This window comes from Corvus hawaiiensis, chromosome 10 (genome assembly GCF_020740725.1).
Source record: "Corvus hawaiiensis isolate bCorHaw1 chromosome 10, bCorHaw1.pri.cur, whole genome shotgun sequence".
Classification (NCBI taxonomy): domain Eukaryota; kingdom Metazoa; phylum Chordata; class Aves; order Passeriformes; family Corvidae; genus Corvus; species Corvus hawaiiensis.
In genome coordinates this window covers 15,596,798-15,623,964 of record NC_063222.1, presented here as the reverse complement: position 1 = coordinate 15,623,964, position 27,167 = coordinate 15,596,798, and the positions used below count along the sequence as shown (strand labels likewise).

General features: G+C 38.3%; 1 protein-coding gene across 2 annotated transcripts; it reads right to left on the bottom strand.

The window, feature by feature from the left end:
• On the bottom strand, positions 1 to 26,452 carry AGTR1 (angiotensin II receptor type 1). 2 transcript variants are annotated; one of them, XM_048314910.1, is made up of 3 exons: positions 26,349 to 26,451; positions 21,668 to 21,785; positions 1 to 8,033 (listed from the first exon to the last, which is right to left on the bottom strand). In XM_048314910.1, exon 3 carries the CDS (start codon positions 7,978 to 7,980, stop codon positions 6,901 to 6,903), a length of 1,080 nt encoding a protein of 359 aa, XP_048170867.1. In that variant the 5' UTR covers positions 7,981 to 8,033; positions 21,668 to 21,785; positions 26,349 to 26,451; the 3' UTR covers positions 1 to 6,900. The 2 variants fall into 2 exon arrangements, with proteins under 2 accessions (XP_048170867.1, XP_048170868.1); XM_048314911.1 differs by lacking the exon at positions 21,668 to 21,785 and having other exon boundaries at positions 26,349 to 26,452.
• Positions 26,453 to 27,167: the final 715 nt, after the last annotated feature.

Here is a 27,167-nt window from a genome sequence, read left to right as displayed (position 1 = left end):
AATGTTTCAGTTTTTCTTTAATTAATAGCCTATTGAATCACAAATGTTGCTGATCCAAAAAAAAAATTATGAGCAACTTTAGAATTTCTGGGGTATAAGCTCTACAGATAATGCACATCTTTTAGAATCAAGTGTTCATGCCAGACTCTGTACATGATTCTGCTCCATGTTGCTGAGTTAAAGATAAAAACACAGTTACTTGTAGGGTTAATGAAAAACAGTCTAAACATATGGTGCGAAGTATAAGTTAAACTGACACTTCCTTAAGTTATTTTGTATTGTTTTAATGTTTTCAGTATTTTAAAATACAACCAGTCTGATGTGGATAGCTCTGTGAAAAAGGTTACTGGTTTTACAGTCATGTTAGACAGAAAGCTGTCGAAAAAGTGGTAATTTCTTTTTAAACAGAACAGTGCTTATCTGCTGGCTACTCTCATGTAAAAATTACAGACGACAGTATAGAGACCCATCAAATAAAAAATACCAGAAATATAATTCTTCAGGATTTCACATGTAAAAATGGCACTGTATAGTACAGTCTAGTATACAGAGTATGCTTTTCTACTGCTTCTTTCCATTTGTATCTAGAATAATCCTATCGCAAAACTCAGGTTCAACATTAACATTGCTCTGGTAGGGGACATTGCATCTCATGTGCACTTATTTATGTCCTGTCTTTGAAAAGTATCCTGTAAATCATACATGTGGCCTCACTTTATTGGTGCTGCTTTATAGAAAGGGCTTTGAGTCTGCAATCTTGCTTCTCATGCTTGGAGATCTTTTTACAGTGCAAAACATAATCCTTATAAAAGCTAAAAATTACTTAAATGACTATAAACTTGTTGAAGTTATTTTAGATCCTTTAGTGTTCCATAGGTGTTTTAAAAATTAAATATGCATAGCACTACTGTAATACATATTTTCACAAAAGTAATTTATTTCTGTTTTGTTTTTTGGTTTACTTGTTTTGATGGGGTTTTGTTTTATATACTTGTGTATGATGTGATAAACTAAGCATGAGGAGAAATCAGGCTAAACTAAGCAGGAGAAGGATTCAGACTAGGTATGCAAAGGTCATCTAAGCCCACAGGCAGTATGTTGTTTTCCATTTCCTGGGTGTATAATAGTCTGATGGATTTCAAGTGCATAATTCAACTTTTTTTCTGAAAGAAAAGTCAATAGTAGCAAAGTGGCTGCTACTATTTTTTTTCCCAATATGTGACACTGTAGGACAGTATGAAGTGGGGTTTACTAGAGATTTATTTTCACACAAATTGGAAATGGCAAAAATCCATTCTACCTTTCTTTTCAGGGTCAACCCCTCCTCCCCTCCCCAGTCCTCTCTTATTATGGTGGAACCTGATGGTGTTTCCACTGAAGCCACAGTATGACATAGCACTGTTTATGTTCTAAGTGGATATATTGGCATTGAATACTCAGCTACAGGCAGCCTGAGTCTGGCTTTTTAGGGCCATTATAATGTAATGTGATCCTGTATTTAACACAATATTCTATATAAATCTATCCCTAAAATTAAATTTAGTTTCTAAAAGGTTAAACCTAAATTTGGCTTCAAACTCCAAGCTGTATATAGGAAAATTAGCAATTTGCTAAGTCTCCACTCCAGGTAAACTTTATTAGCTTAGCCTATTCTGGGATAAAGAAATGAATTACTGAACTGCTGCTCTACATGTGATTTTGGAGCTAGCTGGGTATCTTCTCCATTATGAATTGTAGACGCAACCTGTTCATCTCAAAGATTTAAGGGAGAGCTGGGTTAGGATGTGCTTTAAAAGGAATGAGGAATAGTGGTATAAAATGTTACAGCATTACATGGAAATACTTTAAGGATGATATTGCCTAAGAGATATATATATATATATACACATAGCTGTAGTTATACTGATGACAGTGTAGTACTTACAACAACACAGAAACAGATCTCTTTGCTTTGGGTGCTTAACACAGCAGTGGAGAGGACTTTCACAAAGACATCTATTGATGACCTGTATGTTTTTAGTAATATTTCAGACAATCAAAGTTGTTATATAATTGAGGTAAAATTCTACAATATAAAACTTTCTCTATTGAAATAGAAAACATTTAACATCCACACTTCACAAATTACAACTGCACAAAAATATTGAAAAGAAAATAATACCTAGTTTTTGTTACCTAACTTGCCAAGTACAAAGCTGCAGGCCATGGCACTAGTCCACTGAAAAGATCACACAATGCTGTTCTCAGACATGATCTGATCTGTCCCAATCCCTCGAGTGTCCTGTCACATCTGTAGAGCTCTCTGGTGACAATGAGCTTGATGGCTGGGCTGTAACATTGAGGATTTGTTAGTTCAGCCTTGGCTGGGAGGTCGCTGTTGAGATGCACTCAGTGACTGATAGAACAGCCCTCATTTGGCGTGAGCTGGTGTGATGAGGGTCTGGCCAAGCCTATAAAGCAATGCAGAAGAGCAGGGCTGGAGACCCTGACCTTGTGAGCGGTGCAGGAATGGTATGACGTATTCCAAACTGAGCAGGATGTTATTAAGAAACTTAGAGTCTCTCAAAACTTTCTGGAAGATTTTACTAAGCTGAAAGATTTATTCTTTTTGTGTGTGTGTGCTTTTCCCCCCCCAGGCTGTTGCAAAACTAAAAATAAGTATTTACATTTAACACTTAATATTTCCAAATTCAGCAAGTCCCTGCTTTAGGCCTTCTACCACCCTCTCCCAAGTATTTTTCTCCTTTCAGTGGCAAATATCTCCCTGGGAATACCTGCACTTTAGGATACTTAAAAAGGAGGTCAGGTTTATAAAAATAAGTCTTTGCTGAAGCTATTCAAGCAAAACTAAACCAAACCTGGAAAAATTACTGTACTCTCTGCTGGGAATTACCCCACTCTCTGCTGCTGTCACAGTTTCAAGTAGACAGTGGAAACTATCACGGAAATAGTAATGCTGGTAAAAGACTTTTGGTCTTGTGCTTACTCTGCAACGTCTTTATTAACAACTTAAACACAAGGAAATTGTTAGGCCAAGAAGCCACATTAATCCCCACTGTATCTGTAATGGTTTTGTTGGAATTCGGGCTAACCAGCGCAGAGTATACAGCATGATTGAGAATCAGCATACAATGGGCAAGCAAGCAGAGAGTAGAGCACGAAACATGAGCCATATAAAGTACTATTGCATAATAAATAGAAATAAATATTATGCATCTACATGTCAGATATGTGATTTAGTAATTATTCATCAGAAAAAAGGTGTTTGTTCAAATAAATACAATTGTGGTGGAACAGGAGTTGTAATGTCTGTATTTAGGGTTATATGCTGTTCCCATTAGTACTGATTTGGGCTCTGCACAACAGGAGAGTATAAGGATAGACTGAGTTTGGAGTATTTTACTTTGGTCATCCCAGGAATGAAAAGCACTGTGGATACTCCTTTTAAAAATAACTGCATACTATTGCATATTAATTAACTCTGTGTTCTTTAATGTACTGGGAGTTTGTTCGTAAACATCTATAGGCAGTTTTGTTTTGATATTAAGAGGGTTCAACCGAAAGTTCCCGAAAGATGGCAAAGTCATACAGAGCCAAATCTTACTCCCTCATTTGCTGGCACTGGGTAGGTCCTTGCACCAAAGAATATTCTGGCCATCTCCTACCTGCTCCTCAGTAGGGACCACACGGCCAAGGGTCCCCAGCAAAGGCCAGACCGTCCCCTCTGTCTCACCTCTGCCTGCCCCACGCACAGGTCTCCAGCCCATAGGTGGGCAGGGGAGCATAAGGATCAGCAATAACCTTTCTCAGCACCTGCCTTAGTTGCAGATACATGATTGAAGTGTCATGGGTGTCTGTCCTGTGGGCTCTTCCCTTAGCTGTCAGCTTGGGATGTTGTGAAACTGCAGGATTTGGTTGTAGACAGTAACTCTGTGCTCCAAGAGTTTACTTTCTGCTGCTACCCAGTTAGAGTTGCTGGAGAGTTTTATCTCTAGATTCTCTTCAGTATCTGCTGATTTGCTGGGGTTTTTTTGGTTTTGGTTTTTTTTTTTTTTTTTTTTCTTTTGTTTTGTTTTGGTTTTGGTTTTTTTTTTTTTTTCTTTTAAGGAGCTAGCATATTCAGCAGCTGATGATTGTTTTCCTACTCCTAAGCAGAACAAAAATTTCCCAGCATTATTTAACAGCAGCTTTGCCTTCCACTTTCTTTGCTATCGATTCAAGGTCAGTGTTGCCCTCAGAGCACACCAGCTGCAATCCCTTCCTACCTTTCCTTCAGTAACAGAGCTGAATGTGCATGCTCCTGCTTTTTCACATGACACAGGTAGGCGCAGGTGGCACCGGTAGCCTAGGATACACAGCCTCTTAAAAATGCAGGATCTGGCATGAAATGATCAAGATCAATAATCAATGGCTTTGATTTTTATGTCCTCTCTTTGAGACAGCTCTTGTAGGAATGCAATCAATGTTTTGCAAATCAGCTCCCTATTATGGCGACTGGGGACACTGGGTTTCAAAAAGGATGAGCAGGTGATGAGGCAAGGCTTGCTTAGACCCCGTCAAGGAAGTTAATGGTGTCCCAGATGAACAAGTTTGTATTTTATTTCTATAGGAGTTTTGCCACAGGTGAGGATCTTCAGACCCATCAGGTGGCAGGGAAATGTTGCTGTTTTTTCCTGTGATAACTTTTGAGATGTAAGCAAATTTGTGGCTGCATCCAGCAGGTGGCAAACACAGCACACTGAATTTTGGCTGAACAGAGATGCTTCTGCCGGGGGAAGCTCCTGATGCTGTTCAGCATGTGCACGTGTGTCCATGAATAAAATATACAGATAAATGGCAATCTCTGCTGGTCTTTTGCCAGCTTACAGAGTGCTGGGGTACTGGTCCTGTTCTGGGCACTATTGATAATGTGTGGGGTTATTGCCGCGTTCAATTTAAGCAAATGGCTGTCTCACATGTAAGGATACAAGCTAAATACAAAGTATTCAGTATAAGAATTTAAATTTGTCTTTAAATGGCATAGCTAAATGACATTTAGGCCTCAAATGTTGAGATACTATCTTGCACTTAAAATAACTTAAAATTTTAATGAAGGAGAGCTTTTTTTTAACATACAGCTTTAGAAATTGTGACTCCTCACAGTGCCTTGTGACAGGTATGAATAGACATTGCTCCCATTTTGCAGCTGGAAGAACAAAGGCAAAACTGAAAAAAACTTTCCTTAAAATAAGTGAATGAAAGAGTAGGAAGATTCCTAGACCTGGTTGTCCCATTTTCTCCTTAAAAAGTACTAAACTACCGAAATAACTTTTTTGTTGTGTTTTGATTTTGATCATCAGAAGATATGGATAAACCAACCACTCACTACTTGAGACAAAGCCACATTAGATGTAAAATTTTGGAGATTAAAGATACTGCAAATTCTGAAGAGTCATGTAATTGTCTACAGGATATATGTAGAGTTTTGGATTTTTTCTTAAGTTTTGTAATGTCAAAAAGTATTTATGAACTCATTTATCTTTGAGGACAATAAATGGGTGTGAATCAAGAATAAATATTATCTGAAGCTCATTATTTGAGGTAAAAAGGACACATATGAGGATATCATTAGTGGAAACTTCTTACTGGGCTTATCACCTTTCCCCTTCATTTGTACTAAGAGTTTGAGCCAGACTTTAGTTCTGATTTATGCTAGTATAAATCTGAATTTGTTCCATATAAATAAAAAAAAAATGTTCTACAGGGAGCAAATACGCTGGGCATAGTTTTATATAAATGGAGAGAAATTCCGTAGAAGCCAAGAGTAAAGTTTGATCTTGGAGGTTTCGTGATGGGACTAAAAGTATTATTAGTTAAACTGATACATGAGCATTGTCACAATTTTGCTTATCAGTTCATGAGTTTACTAAATGTGCAGCAATTTGAAAAACTAAGATTTGATTAGTTGGTAACTTCTCTCACCGAGTGCCCTGGTTATTATGAAAAATAGTTCGAAGTTTTCTGATCACCTCTTTCCCAGAACTCATGTTTTCAAATACAGAATTTTACTTTTAGTCATACAAAGCATGGAGTCAACTCCCTCTGTATGTAAAGTTCTTCAAAGTCAGGGTGGCTTATCATGAGTAAACTGAGTGAACCCCATTTTTGTGTCCACATATATAGTTATTTTTTTAAACTACTATAAAAATACCCACTGGGACATAAATGTACATTTCTGAAGCAATGTTTGAAATGTATGAGTAGGAATATAAATCTAAAAAATATATTTATTCTATATTTAATAAATAAATCTGCATTTTATTGCATATATTATTATGAAAAAGTTGCCATTAAAAAAAATAGTAGCATAAATCAGAATCAGACCAATTTCAAGGACCTTAAATTTCCATTTGAGTTTAAAATTTGGCCTCTATATATAGCATATATTTGAAAATATATTATAAATATGATTATAGGACATTTATGTAATTAAGAAAAACACCAACAAAACAAGCAACAAAGCTCCACTCCTTCAACAGAAAAGCTCACATGTATGCAAATTATGTTCTTCATATTACATGTAATTTATACAAGCTTTTCCTTTTAAAACACCTGTGAATGTAAGTTAGGAGTTTTGCCTCCTCTTCTTTCATAGCTCCAAGCAAATGGCAGGATGCTGGCAGGAACTCTGACACACCTGTCCAACACTTACACCGCTTTTAGTAAAGAAAAACAAAATTAAAACCAAGCAGTCCTCTTTACAATGTAAGGTGAAAGGCCACTGCTGACTCTTCACAGTATGATTTCTCTGAGATGATCCAGGGTTGCTGTAATGAGCTGTGGTGTTCAGGACCGCAGATGAATCTTGTTCTTGCTGCTTTGCACACAAGGTTGTTCAAAAGAAGAACTTTGCGAAATGCCTCAATCGGTGTCGAAAGGCCCAGCAGTCTTTTTAGTGTGCAAGCAGATATTTTCTGGTGGCCGATAGGACAGGGAGCTCATTTTGGTTGTTAGGCTTGGATGTGCACTGACATTCGGTGGGATGTATTTTATTAGCTGAAGGAAGTATTTTTTAAAGTTTTTTCCAAAGAAAACATAGAAAAAAGGATTCAGACAGTTGTTAAAGTAAGCGATACAAATGGTGAAGGGCATAGCCGTATCTACAATATCGGTGATTTTGCAGTCTGTTATTACATGTAATTGAATCAACACATCCAGAAAAGTGAACACTTGATGAGGAATCCAGGAAAAGAAGAAGAAAAATACTATTGCCACAATCATCTTAAAAATATCATCATTTCGAGTCTTATTTTTTTGGATTTGATATGCCTTCTTCAGAGTCTTCCAAATTAAGGTGTAGCTTGTTAATATGATCAGAAAAGGAATTAAAAAGCCCAGCAGATTTTTGGATAAACCTAATCCGACCCGGAGCGTCGTGTTATTGCTTTCATAGCGAAACCCACAGACTGTCATGTTCAAGTTCTCAGCAAAGAAGATGTTGCGGTGAATGATGACGGGCAAGCTGGCCACGCCGGCGAGAAGCCAGATGGCAACGCAGGTTATTCGGGCTACAAACATGGTCCGGCGGATCCGCGACTGCACCGGGTGCACGATGGCCAGGTAGCGGTCGATGCTGAGGCACGTGAGCAGGAACACGCTGGCGTAGAGGTTGAAACTTATCCCCGCCGATGCCAACTTGCACAAACAGTTGCCAAAAGGCCACTGGTACTCCATGGCTGTGTAGGCTGCCCAGAGGGGCAGAGTTATCAAAAAGCACAAGTCAGCCAGTGCCAGGTTGAGAAGAAAGATGCTGGCTACTGTTTTTAGTTTCATGTAGCAGTAAATGACAATAACGACCAGGCTGTTCCCGAATATGCCTATGATAAAGATGATGCTGTAAACGGTTGGAACCATAATGTAGATGTAGCTGTGCCTTCCTGAAACGGGACAGTCAACATGGATTCGTTTAACAGTTTCTTCAGAAGAGTAATTTGGAATCATCTTGAACTCTTCAGCTACACTGTAGTTTCAGGGAGAAAATATGAAGCTCACACCTAGGAAGGGAAAAGAGGAAGAAAACAGTATTTGTGATAGGGATTTAAGTTTTAAAAATTCTCAACTAAATGTCAAGTTTTTTTCAAGGCTAATGTGGTCAATGTGTCAATGTCTTTGAATTTTAAAATAAGCCATCTTTAAATGTTTTATCAACCAATTCCCATTTTAATACAGACTTTGCAGAGTAAAATAGAGGTAAGAATGTTAGGAGTTGGCTGAACATTTTTAGATTCTTTTAACATAAATGAAATCTAAAAAACCTCTTTCAATTAACAAAGTTCTAATTTAAAATAAAACTGGTTAGTGAACATATGTCAAAAATAATAAGAGAGACTGAAAATAGCAGATAACTATAAATTCAGGGGAGTCTTTAAATTATTTTCTTTCCATAAATAGGTGACACATATAATGAGCTAAGTTATTCAGATATCTCAGAAACTAAACTTAAGCACTCTGAATACTAATTAATTATGTAAATACAAACTGCAATGAATTAAGAAAATAAGTGACTTTAGATTAGGTACTCATTTTTATCTCTGAGATGAATCACTAGAAATTTTTATCTATACATTGAGCTTAATTCTTTGAGACAATTTTTTACATCACAGAGAGAGATGAAAACACACAACCTAGTATTCCGTTGTACCAAAAATACCTTAAATATTCATCGTTTACTTAGCTCCCCATCTGGCTTGGAACTATGGTATTTAACTACTAGTGAGGGAAAAAGAATCTGAAAATTCAGATATGTCCTGATCTGTTGCACATTAATAACTGTACAAAGAGTTTAAGAAGGATGCAAGGGGGAACATACTATTTTTCCTGTTGCTGACAAAATTTATGTATCCAAGAGTTGAAGCTGTATTTCTGGACCATAGTAAGTGTACAGCAAGGATATGAAATCTCCTTTTACAGGGCACATGCTTGGTTTGCCAGGGACTGTGTGTTCTACAAGAATCATTTCCTCATTAATGGCTGATGACTTTAGAAAGCAGGTAATACAGTGTTAAGTGCCTGTGATGCTAGTTACTTTCCCGAGTCTACAAACAGATAGTCTTCCCTGAAAAATATTGGATATTAAAAAAAAAAAAAAAAATTTGATAGTTACTATTGCACAGTAGTGTTTATTGCTGTTTGCAGGATCCTGACAGCTGTAAGCCAAACCCAACTTGTGCTTCTTAAAACAAAGATTAACTGAAATACTTTGGCTTCAAAAACAAAACAGAGCAAACCCCAAACAGCAAAGAAATCCTTTATAAATGTAAGACCCTGGGCAGTACAGATGCATTCAGAAAGCAGAGATGCCCATCATTACAGACACACCAGCTATGTTGTTACAGACGTGTACAGATGCTTGTTATTTGAGTGGTTCAGCACTGATGTTCCTGTTAGTGTGGAATGCCACTGAGTTTAGTGTTTGACTTGCTTTTGTCGGAAGATAAATCTTATTACAAATGGATTGTGTTTTAATAGGGAAGTGAGGCACAGATTTGTTTCAGCAAAGCCCACACAGGAAATCTGAAGTGCAGCCAGGAACTGAACCCAGAATATGGGCTGCAGGCAGCATCCTGTGAGCAAGGTCACCCTTAGGCTCTCAGTTATTTCTCTATCTTAGCTCATGTTCTAGCATATGTTTGCATTAATAACCTGATTCATTTCTACAAAGCTAGCAGGGTAATTTCAAGATTTAGGTTCTTGATAATTCTATCAAGTTTAGAATATCTAGTAAAATGCAACTAATAGACCCTTTGTCAAGACATGCCATGCAACACTTCCCACTCTTCCATTCATTCTGTGAATTGTTGCTTCAGTTGGTATAAATGTCTCAAAATGACAGCAGCTATTTTTGCCATGTTTAAGAAATTAAAAAGTCAAGCAATAGAGATAACACAAAGAAAGGTTCGCCATTCTGAATGTGGCACTCTAGTACATCCTGAGCAAAACTTGGCTTTCAAACTGTGCCAAATCTCAAATACAAGATGTTTGGCTCTGTGGAAGGTCAGCCTATCCCTGGGACAGGGAAACCACAATAAAAAGATTTCAAGATTAGTCCTCTTATCTCATCCCTTGGTTATGAAAGTAACTTTGACAGTAACTGATATGTTCTACAACATCAAGGTCTGGCAATGTTTACCCTGTCCCAGCTACATGCTGGTGTTGTGTGGTCAGTTTTAATGTTTGCTCCCTTATAAACCCACTAAAATTACAGCCCAGAACTTTGCAGTAAGCAACTGTAGTGAAGCTTCTGCTCCGGAGATCACCTGGGCAAGTTCAATGGGTGATAACGACAATCAGGCCCAGTTAAGGCTGGGCAAGACCTTTCTCAGTGACAAGATTAACCAGTCCCTGGCACTATTTGGCTCTGTGTGTACTGAGTGACAGATTTAGTGTCTAAGGCAAATGCAGCTGAGGGTGAATATTCTCTGTTTGATGGGGCTGATTCTGTGCCATGGTAGATGCCAAGGCAATTTTCTCATGGTCTCTTCACACACCCCTTCAATGTAGTGTGTTGTGTTGTTTTGCCTCCAATTTCCCTTTTCTACCCACATGGTGACCTGTACTGTTTCATGTCACTAGCAGCTTTAGTTGATGCTAATTAATAGCATTTGTTCTCTCAAGAAAGAGTAACAGTGATTCTATTACATTTTCAGAAATATGTTAAAATGAACAAAAAAATAATTGAGTTGGGAAACTTGTCTGGCACTCTAAGGTATTGAATTCCCTAAGCATATTCTGGAGTGCTTGGGAAATAAAAAAGGCAGACCAATTCTCATGAAGAATCAAGAATTTTGTCAAGAAATAATATTATACCTCAATCTACCTCTGTAAGAATGTGTAATCCTTCTGGAGTTAAATGTTTTGTTGTAACACTGAAGTCAGTGGAATTGTGCAAATGATGTGTCTGATAGGCTATCAGTTTTAAATTATATTAAGCAATTACAGTCAATAAATAAAATAAATCCATCAATATTTTCAGTAAATGAAAAGGAAGCAGAAATATGTAATGTGGTTGCTTTTGGGTAAATGCATATGGATTGCCATCTGTGTATCTGAAAACAGTCTGAATGTTGCTGTGAGAATGAACCTCATAGGAGCTGTACATTTGAAGCACAGTAAGGAAGGCACTGCTAATCCCAAATGGAATTTTAAAATTTCCTGAAAATTCTAAAGTTTCAGAGCTAGCCTTAGGTGGATCTGCTTCCTTGAGCACAACTGTAACTTCAGAGCATTAGGAAAAGCTTCAGTATTGGAGAAGGTAATTTGTTTTGGAAGGCATGGGCCCATGGCTGTGCTGAGTAGTGAGAGAGGGCCACCATGGCAAAGTGAATTCCTTACAGGCAATGATTTCTTTTCCATCCCACCGTCTTTTTTTCCTGTTATTCTCACTTGCCACAGTTCCTCTGCTTGTCCCAGGATCATGGCTGTATGCATTTATGCAAAGTAGATACTTCTATACAGGAGGAACTGCAGATTCTTTTAAAGTGTTAAAGAAATAGATGGCTGGTACAGCTCTATGCTGCCAGAATTCAACACAGCGGGTTAAACCACTGTCCAGTTAAATGCACATATTGAAGTTGTGCACATGGATAATTCCATGTAAAGCATCTCAAATGACCTGTGTTAACATAATGATAATTGGATCATTTTAAGGCTGATACAAAAGGAGCTTTTTCTAAGAGGACTGAATTGATGTGACTGTGAATGGCAAACAAATTATCTGGTGAGCAGCAAACTCCTGTTCTGAGGTACTGTCCTGTTTGACCTTTTATCTTTTTTAATTACAATGATTACAATGAGTCACTGATAATGAAATGCTTCAGACTGGTCTACCAACTATTATTTACCACTGCATTCATTGCTTCTGTTGGGTGAACATGCCTCCTAATTAGAACTGCCTGTGGAAACAACAAATGCTGGGCTCATGCAAGGTAAACAGCACTTTGCCTACTGAAAGATAAGATAGCACTGGCTGTGGCTTTCTGTGAAAACTTCATCTGCTACAAATAGGAAAGCAGGTGTCACAAGTCAGATTTTGAACAAAAATGTACTTAATATTTGCTTTGACAAAGACTAAATAAATGCAGGCTGACCAACCCTGCCACAGCTCAGCCACCTTACCATTAGATAATGTGCACTTCCCTTCTTCTGACAGTAGGCGGGTTATTTGCTTTTCTTACATATGAGAAGATATTTCTATGTTTAAGAGGATGCTGCATTCTATTTTTATATAAAATTATTGCAGAGGGAGAAAAGAGAATGAAAAATGTTTGGAACAATAGGTTCAGTATATTAGCTATGTTTCTTTCTTTCTGGTGGAATAAACTTTCCTTTATCTTAAGAGTTTAGTCCCCCCTTTTCCTAATTTATTCTAACTGCTGAGAAGTAATGACACACATGCTTTATTGCACAAGCTTTTAAGGTTTTTTTTCTGCCCAGCAGAGTAACCCTTTCTATTCTCATGGCCTTAGTGAATAGAGCTACTTCTATTTCATACACACACTACGGCATCTTCTCCACGTTCCTGGAGTTCCTGAGCAGTATCATTGTGAAGCTGTAGATTTACCTTTCTCCTAGCTCTTATTTCTTCTGCTAGTTCTAACAGTCTGTATTTCCCACTTATGGCTTTCCTAAATATCTCTAAACCAGAGTTGATAGATGAATTGTGAAGGGAAAGAGAACTACAAACAAGGGTATATAATTCAAACTGTGGCAGCATTACAGTGGGCTCTTGTCATCACTGCTACCACCTTCCACAGAGGTTAGCATTAAATGTCAATAAATCAAAATATTACTGAAGAGAAACTGTGATAAGTAGTACAGCACGAGACACTGTCTGCACATCAGCTCACAAACACCAAGAACAGAAAACAAACCTCAGCAGACCTGTGTTAGCAGCTGTCAAGCTGGCCATTGCTCTGCAATTTTGGATCAGGAGGTGGTCTGACATCAGAACAAACAGAACTTGCAGGACCTTGTACTTGCCTTTGAATTTTCTTTTAACAACTGTGCAACTGAGGCAACTGCTAGTCTGTTGAAATTGCTGTTAATTTTGTGAAGTTTGCTTTATTTATTTAACAGTATGTATCTTTTTAATGGTCTAACCTATATATGTGGATTCTTTGTGCCTTCCCCTTGCAAGAGCTCAAGCTTGTCTGCTTCACTTGTGCTGGCTCTAGATAGCTGGAAAACAAACTGCCCATGATCCTTTTAGGATCTGGTTCTCTATAACATCAAAACCTAAATTTATTATTACTTTTTTTGTGCTACCAGAACAGTTCCTGTTACCTTGCAAATTTGATCTGTTTATGTACTCTGACCTTCTCTGTAAGAACTTCTCTGTATTTATTTCCTCTGGCACACTTCAAAAGAGTCTGTCCTTCTGCAGGATGGCTTTATAGTTTATTCTGAGAAGAATTAACATCTCTCTTCTGTTTGTTCTCATGGACTACTCTCATTAATTTTCTCTTCACTTCCCAAGTATCTTTCAAGTACTGTTTCGGTTATAAAATTTATGTGGAAAAGGACAGATGAAGGGGCTTTTTTCCTCTGGGAAAAATTGTGGAATGTCTGAACAGTGGAATTGGGGGTGTGTGTGATTTTGAATGATTATGGGGGAGGAAAACGCAAAAGTAAGTAACACAGTTAAACAGTGACATTTAAATTGCTTTGAAGTTTAGCTCATATTATATAGATTTTGACCACTAGAGGTCTGTATTTCCCACTTTAAAATAAGAGACTTGCTATGTTTTATACTCAAGTGCCACCACTTTTCAAAATATCCCCTTTGTTCAAGATTGCCTTACATTTTCATCTTAAATAAAATACATATCCTTGTATTCCTGTACTTATTTAAATTTAATGTACCTGAGGTAATTATTTTCACTTTATTTTAGCATCTACTAGCTTCTATCTAATTTCCTGTATTCTGGCACATTACTAGTTTTGCTAACTTTCAGTCTAATTCTTGAACTTTTAAGTCTTAGAATAAGATCTCTATATTTTATTTTTTCAGAGACATATGCAGCATAAACTCTCTGTGATCCCAATTAAGAAGAATATTTTCAAAGAAACTTCACTTTAGCAATGCAGATGGAAAAACAGCGACACCTTCTCATTCAACTAAGGTTATTTTAGAACTAGCTAGACATGTTGTTAATCATACAGCTCTTTTTCCAAATATCAGCCAATTTTGGAGGAAAATATTTTTACTGTTGAAAATGACACTTCAAAGTCCTCTTTTTTTTTTTTTTTTTTAAAGCAAGGGACTTTTAGAAGTTGAAAGGTAAACACAAGCCTACACAGTGTTATCCAAATAATGTATATACTTCATGAATTGTAAGAAATGTAATAATTTGAAAATAGAAGCATATGTAACACTTTTTACACCACTACTAACCCCCACTATTACAAATATACTTGGGTTTGTCATTACCTCTTTGGACAGTGTCAGTGCATGATGGTGTTATTCTGTGTCAAATTACATGTTAACCTAAATAGTTTCCTAATGCTGGTAAGGGCAAGCAGCTTTTAATTCAGATGGAGCAGAAGGGTTGTTAGTGTTACGATGACATTTATTTTATTGAAAATAGTAGATGAGCAAACTAGAACCAAAAAAATGACATAAACTATACTGTCCTATGCCAGATGAGTTGGACTAATCAGTATTTTGTCCTGTATTTATGTCCAACGGGTTATACAGTGTCAGTGTATCTCTGTGCACTTAAGGGATGTTTGGGTACAAGCATACAATGTTTATATCTCTAAGCTGCTAAAAATAGGAGCATTTAGAGAGAATAGAAGTGATGTATAAAGACAGAAAAGCAGCAAGCAGTTGGCTTGAGTTAAAATAAAGAATAAAGCAATCTAATCCATTATTTTAACACTTTGTTAGAAATCGATGTGGCAAAAATTGGCGTAAGAGAAAGGCCATTTCTAAACACTAATTTATAGGGCTGTGGAGTGATGAATAAAATCTTTCAAGTATATTTTTTGGACATTAAATGCTAATATACTACAATGTAAGATGTAACAATTTTTCTGCTCTTTTTAGCAGTCTACAGTGTAATAATGCCAGTTATAATGAGAGCAGTTGCAGTAGCAGGGAAAGTTTGGGCTATTTTTTGCATGTACTCTCACAGTACTCACAGAGCCCAGAAACATTGGAGTATCTCTTCCTACTACTTTGCTCTTTGGACACAGCTAACTATACCAATTCCCAACTTGTGTATGTGTTTTTTTTCCCCAGAATCTGGGAAGCCCTGATTCTATAAAATTTTACTTGTAGATGTTAATGCCAAAAAAGGATTGCTCAACTTCACTAGAGTTTCTCAACCTCACCAGAACTTAGTGGTTTAGTGAATGCTACCATAGCAAAGATTATGGGTATTTTTTTGTACAAAATTTGTTGACTGACAGATCAACAGGGAACTCATTAGAGTTAGCTAAAAGTCTTTCAGTTGAGGGTAAGTCTAATTCTCTCAGTTTATAAGTTTCATTTTTAGGATTCTTTAGATTTAAGTTTCAAAGTAAACATTGATTTCCTCTTATACACACATAATTTTGTTTTCTCTGCTGTTAAGAGTAAGGAAAGTATTCTTGGGTTCAATCCATGTAGAAATTAATTCCAAAACACTGAAAGATTAACCACTGTCAACATTCAGTGTGTTTAATCCCTTGTGGAAGATCAGTGGGGTGGTGGTTTTAGACACTGCTGGCTCTAGCTTGACAGTGTACCAGATATTTTAGACTTTTCTATCTAGTTTTCTTGTCTCTTTCTTCCCATTTATCCATCAGAGCAATCTGTTTTCTTTCTTTGACCAAGGCTGCGCAAATGTGTTGCAAACTCTCTGGTGTTTAATGTCTTAGGTATTATATATCCTTAAGAGATATGAATATGAAATTATCCCCAGAGCAGTAACTTAAAACTGAAAAGATAATTAAACAAAGTAAAATATATTTCTAGATTAATAGTTCTGTTTCAGTACTTCTGAAACTAAACATCACAATGCTAAGCTTCAGAAAAGATGTTTGAAAGGGGAGTCTCACTGAGTCCTATCACCTTGGTTGGTCTGCCTTGACAGAAATGAATATCATCTTTTCCTTATCTAGATTATTAAACCTATAGCCAAATTAGTTGTTATAGCAAGAGGCAGTCACTGCTCTTGTTTATAACACATTGTAAAGGATTGTCTCTTCCTCTAGTAGAGGCTGAAGACACATGCATATTAAGACTTTGAAATGAGTGCATTAACTACCATCATCAATCCAGCACAGGTCTTTGCACCTCTGCTCTGGCCATTAGCTTTACCAAAAAGGAAGATTGGTACCCTTCTGGGAGAAAAAAATGATCAATAATCAGCAGGCCAACCACATGTCTGCTTCTAAAGATCATGTCACCTCCTCATACTGCTAACAATATCATTTACAGCACATTAGATGAAAGTAAATGAAAGACAAAGTATTTCAGAACAAGGTAGGACTAGAATTTCTAGGGTTTTCAGCACTGACATGAAAAGTTTTTTGAAGAGCAGCACAATGTGCTATTTTAGTATGAATACATATCTTACTGCAAGTTTTTAACTTCAAATTTGATGCCTGGTTATGAAGTATCTTTTGGGTATTTGGAAATACATGAAAGATTCAATAGTTAACAAGAATTAAGCCATCAAGTCCCAGAACGAATAAAAATGAGATTAGTTTGAGCTGTGAAAGGTTACATGCTGCATGGTTACTTTCTCTGAGTGATAGTAAAGGAATGAATTAACACATTTCCTTTATTGCAGTTGGAATTGCCTATATAAAATATAGTGTGCCCCATGTGATTGTTTTTAATAAAAGACAGAAATCGAATTCAGGTTTGTAAAATGTGAATGAAATCATTTGATGAATTTTAGGTTTCTCTCCTGGTAGCTTAGTTCCATGGAATAAGAAGTTTTAAAGTTTTTTTTGTTTGTTTTGTTTTTTTAATTACATTGCATGGCACACCCTACACAAATGTAGCTTCTGGATACCTAACCCCACACGTGAAACTTCTCCATTGCTTCCATATGTAATGCACCATAAGATTCTATTGTGAACTCTTCCAATCTGAGAAGTAAGGGAATTTACATTAATTCTGGCCTTGACCCAGATTTGTATTTCAGCCATATTAAAAGTGCTGTGGAGAGGTAAGAAAGAAAAAAACCTTACTGAAATAAAAAGCAGTGGTTTCAGCACACCTTATCATGGCCAGCTGTAATAGCAGAGATCAGGTACAATGAATGGGGTATCTCACCTCCTTTCAGATCATTTATAAAGCACAACTGGCTTACTGGACATTTCTGGATATTACTGGATATTTATGAATCTGTCCTTAAGGTTATATGGCCCTCTTCACTGAAGCTTGAGGGTTCCTTCTTCAACATGCAAAAAATAGTAACAACTGTTCTTCTTGCCCAACTTGTAGGAGAAATGCTATTATATTACTGTGATTTCAAGCAAGTAGAGCTTAATAAAGGGTTACAATACATTTTATGTGCTGTTTTGAGTGTCACTGGTCTCTGATCACTCCTGTTCTTGCTGGAAGGAATGTTAGCTGGAATGCAGCCAACACTGAAAGTTTTTAAGTTTCATTGTCCAGATCTTAGTCTTAGTCAGTGGTTGCACTGGTCCAGCAGAAGAGAAGTATCACCAGGAGAGTGCCCTTTTGTGGGGAACAAAGGCTGCTTCCACAAACTGCTATAATTGCAAGACAGAGCTTGCTTACCAGCCTCTAGGTAAAAACAGGTGAGATTTACATAAGTTTAAGCTCTTGGTTATATTAGTGGCCGTTAATAATTTACCATAAAAAGGTATTTAATGCATCTAAATTAGAAATAATAATGTTATAAAATGGTTACTGCATGAGTGGCATGCTCACAGCAACATGCAATCATTTTCAGAACCTTTGCTGCTGCTGGCAGAGATTACGACAGAAAATGGAATGGAAAAGCCAAAACTTGAATTGTTTTCTCATGAACCAAATCCCCTACTTCTGGGAGAAAAGGATTTTTCTTGGTCTTTGGTCTTTTTCTGGCTTGCAGCTTTACTGTGAAAGACACAACTCAATCAGTGGTGTTACTAGTATAAATGTAACAAAAATAATGTTTTAATTAGGTTTCTGTTGCTCCCTCTAGGCAAGGATGTTTCTAGGAAGAAGGGTAGGGGACACAGCTAATAATTTTGTAGATAAAGTTGGGAGGTGATAGCACTTCTTTGTGGAACTTCCAGTTAGTCCAAATAGAGGCTTTCTTGCTTTGTCCAGGTAGTTTATTTTATTCAGAGATCACAGTGTCATTTGCCCCTCTCCCAGAGTTGTGTAACTTTTCTGCTTAGCCAGAAGACACAGAGGCAAAAATGAACATTATGTTTGCAGTTTATTTGCACTCCTGAACAACTTTCCTTGGTTAAAGGTGACATAATAATGTGATCAGCAGCGAACTCTGCAAAATAACTTTACTTCTACTTTTCTGGTACAAGGAACTGCCTTTCTGTACTTTCCTGTAAAACAGTAAGAAAGGTGCCACCAGAGAGCATATAGAGATTTGCTTCAAGTTCTAAAAAAAACCAGTAACGTCTTGATGTGCATGGCAACATTCTGATGTGTGTTGAAGTCTTACCTGTACGTTAATCCTCAAACGAACATTTTTCTGCCATTGAGCTAAATCACCAGGCTGGGGCTATGATGTGCCTATGAGTTTAACAGGCTCAATATGTAGTCCTTTCTGCAGGATGGGCTTATTATTTTTACATCCCACTCCCCACCCAACCCCCTTGCTTCCCCCCTAAATATAAAAGGCAAATGTAAGTTAATGAATAACAAGCTTTAGAAATGCATTGTGAAGAGCAATTATCTTCATCTGCATTGATGGCTAATCTGTCAAAAGCAGGAGAGAAAAGAAACACTTAAAATTCTCTGCTTCTACTCCAGAAATGGAGAGACCTCCTTCATACAGAGGTGTTCCACTTTCTAATCCAATGGAAATTAGTTGAATTGACTGAGAGTAGCTCATGTTGCATATTGTTACCTAAAAAGGCTTTCCCTCTCTAAAACCCTCTGATGAATCCCATTCATGTTACCTTTCACCAATGTGGCTAAAGTAACAGAATCTTTTGCTTTGAGTAATGAAGTCATGAACTGAAACACAAACACATGTGCAGATGCAGCATTTCTATGTGAACATAGACAAACCAGTATCACTGAAGTGTCTGTCATGATAACTAAACCAGCTAACGTGGAAGCTTTAGCACTACATATCCAATACGATGGCTAGTGATTTCCATGTAACTTCCCACTAGTCAGTGCTACGGCTCTGAGGAAAGCAAACCTTGCATTGAACACTTTTTTTTCTTTTGCCTTCCTGCTGAAAAACAGCGTTTGTCTTACTGAAGAAGCAAAGGCAATGTATTGTGGATTTCTGTGCAAGGAAATGGAAGTTAGATTTCAACACCTTAGTTCAGAGGAAGCTTTGTCTTGTAATTCAGCAATCTGTAATAGGATTTGGTTCACTGTGTCTGACTGAGACACTTGATTACTTTTCTTATTACATAATTAATTTAGACATCCTTACAGTGGGAAAATATCACACAACGGCAATACCCCTCAGAAAAGACTTTTCTTCCCTAAATGAGAATGTTAGGAACAGCCTGGAGGGAAAAGTTAAAAGATTAAAAGCAAAAGATCAGCATGGAGGCTTCTTAATGAATCGCTCATTAGGGTCAGAAAAAGGGAACCAAAGGCAGAAAGGAAAGAAAACAGTATGAGTAACTGGCAAAGTACAAGAGTTTATTCAGACAAAAAAAAATCTTTTAAAATGGTAATGCAGCTAAGCCCAAGAGAAGTTAGTATCATTGTAACTGTTGGTAGGTATAACACTGAGAGCATAGAGGCCCAATTGTGCTTTCAGTTGCACAAAACTCCTGTTAAGGGCAGATCATTATGAGGACTAGAAGAAAATTTGAGAATGTATGAGTCAATTGAACTAGTGAGTTTCTAAGGGGTTAATCAAAGAGAAGGAAAGGTCAAACATAGACACCGTAATCCATGTCAGTGTGAAAGGTATTAACACCCATGGAAAAACAAGTTACTATGATCCTTAGCTCTTTGTCTGGAAGGCGGCACACTTAATAGAATGATCCCAAAATAGATGTTCTGCCAAATTTGTACAGCTTGTTTCCTGTTGTTTTTTTTTTCCCCCCAAAGTAAGATTTATTGCTGTATTTTGAAAATAAAATTAATTGCTGAACTCTTTGCTGTCCTGAGTTGTTCCTTGTGGATACTGAGGACCAGCCACAGAGGTAGCAAAACAAAGGCAGCTGTTACAGCTGGAGCGAGCTAATCTGTGATACTGTGAATCAGTGCATCCTCAAGGACGTGCAGTCTTGGTTCTCAAGCAAACAAAACTGCATAGAAGTCCAGAAAGAGTAGTGCTGTGCTCTCCCAGAGGTGCCACATGAGCCTCACTTTAGTGCTAGGAAAATTATTGTGCAAATCCTTGGGTGTATGGCTGTCTTTTACTGACATGGCGCTTTCTTTCATGGCATGTTTAAGAACATGGAACAGCATTGTAAAATATATTTGAAGGCAAAATGTTTTTGAACCATTTCTCTTTGAAGTGCTTTTTAGGAAGCCCATGTGAAAAGAAATATTTTTACCTGATTCAAGAAAAACTGTAATTGTCTAATCATGGTAAGCTGCTAATACCAAACCAAGAGGAAAACAATAAAGACAGAAGTCTAACAGCACAGCTAGAGTTCCAGTTTGACAATATGTTGATTCTTGCCCCATGCTTTCCATTTCTGACTGTTGTACATTGAGTAAAAAGCCTTAGGACAGAGAAAACAAACCCCAAGCAACTCCAATGGTAGCAGACTAACTCCCCTGGGCAGGCGGCTAGAGTAAAATTGTATAAATTTAGGCTTGGGCAACAAGAACGATTGGAGAAAGGAGAAAGGATAAAAACCGATAGAGAGTTTACAAAGAAAAAGATAAGGCAACATACATCCTGTCAACTTAGGACATGAATGGTTTCTCAATAAACAAGCTCAGGCTGCATCTTTGTACATCATGTGCTGCCTGCTTTGAGCAAAGGCTCTGGCCAGGCTGTGCTGATGCTAAGGCAGAGTTAAACGGAGGCCAACTGCCAACAGAACATTTTTTAGAGAAGTCAACTTCTGCATTTTTCTCCTTGCGTAAGCCCCCCATCATGAAAGTACAGCTGTTCAGTGGTTTTCTGGAATGTTTCACTTATTTGCGTGTGTCCCTCTAAGCTAGAAATGCTGAGGCACAGCTCTCTTCTGCAGTATCTCCTCTCTGTTTTCAGAAAATTGAGTGGATTCAGGAATCCACTGAATTTTAATTTTTGTTTCCGTTCCTATACTTCATCTACTGAGTATTAGATTCCACTACCCAAGGATCTATCAGTAACTCACAAAGTTGAATGACCTAGAAGTAAAGAAAGGAATAGGTGAATTAGCTGAAATGAGGAGTTTAGTTAAATCCTTCTTTGTTCTGGCTGTAAATTTAATTATAGCTTTCACCTCAAGCAGTGAAATACTGTCTAAATATTGACCTTGCCCAAATTCAGTACTAGTTTCTTTAGATATTGCCAGTTACCTTTTGCTGCAACCTGATTTTTGTCTTGTCTTCAATCATGCCACTCACTGCTGCATTGCCAATCTGATCTCACTTTCCTGCTGTGAGGCCGTCTTTGGTTATTACCTGTTTTCTGTGCCTACAAGAAAAATGCTACTCAGCTACAATAAAAGGAGATAAACACCACAAACAGTAACCAAGCATTCTAGCTAGCCTTGTTATATAGTGAATACCTGGACAGTTTTGCTATCAAACAAAACACAAATGGAATGAAAACTGTAAAAGACACCTGACCAAAGGCCAAAATCTGTAGTTCTTTCACACGATGGTACAGCAGAGAATACTAACAGCATGTCATTTGGAACATGATATTTTCCTGTCCTTTGCTGCAATTTACTTGAAAGCTCAGAGTAATTTTAGTATAATCCATCATTTATCTGAAGATAGGACCAAAAATTATTAGACCAGCAATTCTATTTCATATGTGCTTTGTCTCAAGCAATCACAGCTGTTGGGACTTACACTCAAGATAACCTCTTTTCATTTGTTTGTTACAGCTGAGGTAAAAAAATGTTGAGTATCATAACTCCCCTTGTTTGTCAAATTTGTTAAATTCCTCAAGATGTTCCAAAATGACAAAGATTCTTCTAGGGTACATCTTGCAATTTTAGGGTTTTTTTGTTTTCTTTTGTTGGCAAAGGCTACATTTTAGAAAACGGTACAGAACATGGAATGAGCACTCTGTGTAGAATGACTGTCTATTGGTGAAAGTGATCTTAAGAGACAAATTTGTTGATGGAAAGGGAACTGAAAGAAATACTGTCATTAGCACAAGATTACTGGCTTGCTCTTCACTGCAAGGGTGTTTGGGATCAGAAGGAAGAGACAGAAAATGCTACTGTGATTATACGCAGCCATAATTCCATTGAAACAGTTTCACTGGAGTCTTTCTGTTCTTCAGGCGTCAGTTTTTCGGCCCCGTGAATCAGTTCTGTACATCTTGAAACTCAAAGTGTACATTAGGCTGCCACCTGCTCAAACTGTCCAATGCACTTAAACTCACCTTGTGTTTACATGCAAAAATTTTAACTTTTATGCAAAGTTAAATCCAGGTTAAGTAGCTGAGGTTCAATTCCCAGCAACATCAACCTCTTTATTCCTGGTGGTGGTGTGGAAACTAATCCTACAATAGCGAAAAGAATGATGTAAGGCTTTCCTCCATTTCCCTCTCTCTTCAAAAGTAATCAACAATTTTTATTCTGTTTTCAGAATTCCATGAGATTTCTAAAAATGTTTCTTAGTAGTATTCTGCCATTTTATCTTCTCAAACCTGATCCTAAAATGCAGAGGCTGACTTCTTAAAAACACCATAGTCGCCTTTAGGACTAACTGTCCAAAAATATGAACTGTTATCCAAGAACAGTGAAAAATTCTTAATTAATATTTGAGAGGAACACATAGTAAAACACAATATCTGTATCACTGCATTTCTGATGGAATTGTTGTACAGCTGAGGGCAGGAGGAACAAACAGTAGCAGTAAACTAGCTAAGGCTTGAAAACTGACCCAAGATTACCCGAAGGCTAGAGACCTAGCTAAACAAGTAATAGAGCCTACAATACAAGCAGGCTGCCTGTAGTGGCTGTGCCCTGACCCAGTCCTCCCAGCTGTGAGCTCTCAATCTTACCATGCTTGCAACTCTGAAAAGATTCTAAGTTTATGCTTCTCTTTCTGGAGAGAGATGGTGGTTGCTGTGCTGCCAGCATTGCTATCAGAAATAGGTGAGGGGAGTACTTTGCTTTGCTGTCCACCACCCTTCCTGACTTGGCCATTTGGCCCCTTTTCTTCATGCATCTCATGTATAGCCCAAGCAGATTTATTTGTAGGCCAATGAATATTGATAATCCATCTCCCCAACTCAACTTCAGATATAACATATCTAAATTCAATTTTAGTTGATCTTTCCTCTTATTGAGGTAGTCTCCTAGAAGATAACCATTAAATTCAGTCAAAAAAAAAAAAAATGCACAAGATTAACCATGTAAGTCAGACATAGTACTTGATTAAAGTAATGCATAAATATCCACATTCTCTATCCACATCAAGCCTGAATACGACCTTCTATGAAGTCACCAAGGTAGAATAGGATACTTGAGGTGCAGGGAAGAAATACATGCCAACCACTCAGACAACTGGATGCTTCTTAGAGTGTGATTAGGACTCCTAAAATTTGGGCAGCAATAGCCACAGGTGAGCTCATAAATACTACTGGGAGACTAATAACTTCTGAAAAGCAAGAAGTTCCAGAGAAAAAAGAGTGGTAGTGAGCAAATAGGAGTAATTTGTGGCTGCTTAAAGTGTTTTAAACTAACACTATACCTTTGCATAAACAAGATTTTAACTAGGTCGGTGTAATGAGAGTTTGTAATTTATGTAACTTCAAATTACCATATTAATTACTGTGCTCAACAGTAGGCCAGAGAAAAGAACTACCTAAATATGCTCTTTTGACAAACATGGAGGATAAAATTACCACAGAGGAGAAAACTTAGGAGTAGAAAAATGCAGTCAGTGCCCATTATTCAAAATAGAATTCTTTTTAATAGGCATTAACTCTGACACTTATTCCCACGTCAGTCTGTACATTTGTAGAAAGTGTAAATAAATCACCATGTTTACATTCTGCATCTGCCTCTGTTTTTATAGTACAACAAATCGTGAAATTAAATATATTTTCCAATATTTAATATAATTAAAGATAATATTATTCAGGAAACACAAATACCATCATGCATCTTCTTGTTCTAAGATGACTGTAAAAAGCAGGCTGTTGAGTTGTGATATTTGAAAGTTAAAGGCAGCACTCTGCTCACTTCTGCAGTGCTGTGGGTACTGGCATTTCAGGATGGTATTTGCTGCCTTTTAAACCAGTAACTTCTAGCAGCAGTTTGCAAAGGCTGTCCAACTCAAGAAGGTACTGTTTTGAAGCAGGAGGCAGGACACCTTATACTGTAGAAAATAGGCACACCTCTACTTTCCTGCAGTATGAAAATTAACTCTGTTTCCATCTATTACTATGACAAAAGTAAGGGGAGAATGAAACCAGCTATATTAAAATTGAATGATAAATGTGACTTCTCTTTATTGTACAGGACCACTTTGCTTTATCAGTTCAAAAGCATAAACTAGGAAGAACCCAATACTCACAACTGATTTTTCTCTGCTATGTAGTTCAGGTTGTAGAGAGGAAAAGTTCCTACTGGAAAGGCATATATTTTATACTCTTAATACATGAGCAAAAGCTGAATTTGTAGGCACTTAATATTTTTGAAAGGTGCTGTAATTTAAAAGATTATAGTGGCAACAAGCAAAACAGACTGCCATAGTCAGGAGTATGAAACATTTGTCTGACACTAAAATAGACCTAAAAAAGCCTCTCTACATCATCATGGTAATTACCTGCTTCAGGCCATACTTAATCCTCCTATTCAGACAAAAATCTAATCATGTTAGCGCTGTGGGTTCATGCAAGTGACAAGAGAAGAAGCCTCCCCCATACAAAAAAATCCCCCTTTATTGCATCTTCCTGTGATTTTACTGACCCCATTTACTACCTTGTCCCATGCTATGCAGCACAACGCAATCAAAATGAGTACTGCTACTTTTGGAAGTGATGAAAATTCACAGTGAACTGTAGCATGCTCTGGGCAGAATCCTGCTGTCCCTTATTGCCATATATCTCATTAATTCTAGGGGTTTTGCAGAAATACAGAAATAGGTGTAACTGAACACTGCAATTTTACTGCTTGTACACATCATGATCTGACTGACTTAGTTACTGATAGACTAGTTGACTTAGAAGAGTATAGGGCTGGTACCTGTATGTAACTGGTAACATTAAGTGTTTTAGTGCATGGAGCAGGGAAGAACAGTAAATATATTACAGGACTTCATCTGAACTTGGTGAAGAACTCTAGTCCAGTGTGAGTCCAAGAGAAGTTTAGAAACTGGCCAGGCAAAAAAAAAAGGCAAAAAAAAAAGGCAGGGTGGCATTTTAACTTTACTAAAAGTAGATCGCTCCAATTCTTGCTCTGTAGAAAAAGGATAGATCTGGGTACGGAGACTGTATGCTACAAACTTTTGATTAAACCAATACTTGCTGCTAACTGGTGGAAGTTACATTGCCTGCTAGATCGAGAAACTGAACTGTTTGCACAACTCTTAAAAATCATAAGCATCACTTTTGGTGCTTGATTAATTCTATCATGAGTTTAGCACAGCAATAAAAATCTAATTGCTCATCTGATCCTGAGCAGAGGTGCCAGGGCTCCCTCTTGTAGGATGTTGGGATGAGCCTTGACGGTGTGGTGGAGTTACCGCTCCGAGGGCTGTGCCTACTGCCAAAGGGTGCCTTTGCTTTCTCTGCAAACTGTTGACAAGACTCGAGAGCTCACACACGGCAGGGCTGGGAGTCTGCGGGGCACTTAGTCCTCTCTAAAACAATTATGTGGTGCGGGATTAGCGAGCGGGCCTCGCAGGGCAAGCCAGAGCGCAGGGGCTTAAGTGGCTGCGCTTCGTGCAGGACTGAGCCTTCCTGTGCCAGCTCCGCCTAAGCCGAGTACAAATTCAGCAGGAGGCTGCGCCGCGCTCGCAAACGCTCTGGTTGTCCCTGGCCGAAGGTGCCCGGCCGGGACGCGCTTACCTGGGTCCGGGCGGGGGTGGCTCAGCCCGCAGCGCACCTCCCCGAGCTGGGCTGGGCTCCGGGAGCGCTCCTTGCCGGCCGCACCGCTCCTCCAGCTCCGTGCGCGGCCGCTCCGTTTATAGCGAGGGGCGTTGCGGCTCAGCCCCGCTCGCCCGCCGCCTCTCCCCACCCATCTCCCGGGACGGACCCCTCTGACCCGGCTCCCTCCCACTTCCCCTCCTTCCCAGCCCGTCCCCGCCCGCCGCGGCTGCGGAGCCGGCCGGCAGCGCCGGGGTGCCCGCGGGATGCCGGGCAGGACGGGGCAGAGCCAGCCCGGGGAGCTGGGATCGCTGCGGGAAGTGCGGCCGCCAGCGCAGCGCGGGCTGCGGGGATGGGGCGAGGGATGAGCATGGGGGGCCCCCTTCCTTCCTTTTGCCCCCACATTCCAGGGGAAGGGGTCGTGAGTGGTGTACAGGCATTCCCAGTTTCTCTAGGACTCCCTCGGGTCGCCAGTGACCACAACTGAAATGTTCTGATCGTCACTAATGAAGTTAAATGTATAATTGCCATAATAAATCTGGCAAACTTTATTATCTGGGAGTAGAGGGGAGAGGAAACAGAGGAAAACCCCTTGGAATACATGTTCTAGGAGGACTTTTCATGTCACTGCTCACTGTCATTTTAAGAAAGGATTTTGTATATGAGGGATTTTGCTTGTTTGTTTCTCTCTTGATCTGGTAAACAGGACAGGGAACAACTTTGAAGGCAGGTTTTCTGAGATTGTCATGCTCATCAAGATCAGGATTTCAGAAGTTATGTTTCATTTTAGAGTCATCACAC

Bases quoted from the DNA above. Each gene is read 5' to 3' on its own strand.
- AGTR1 (XM_048314911.1), bottom strand. From the start codon at position 7,980: ATGATTCCAAATTACTCTTCTGAAGAAACTGTTAAACGAATCCATGTT.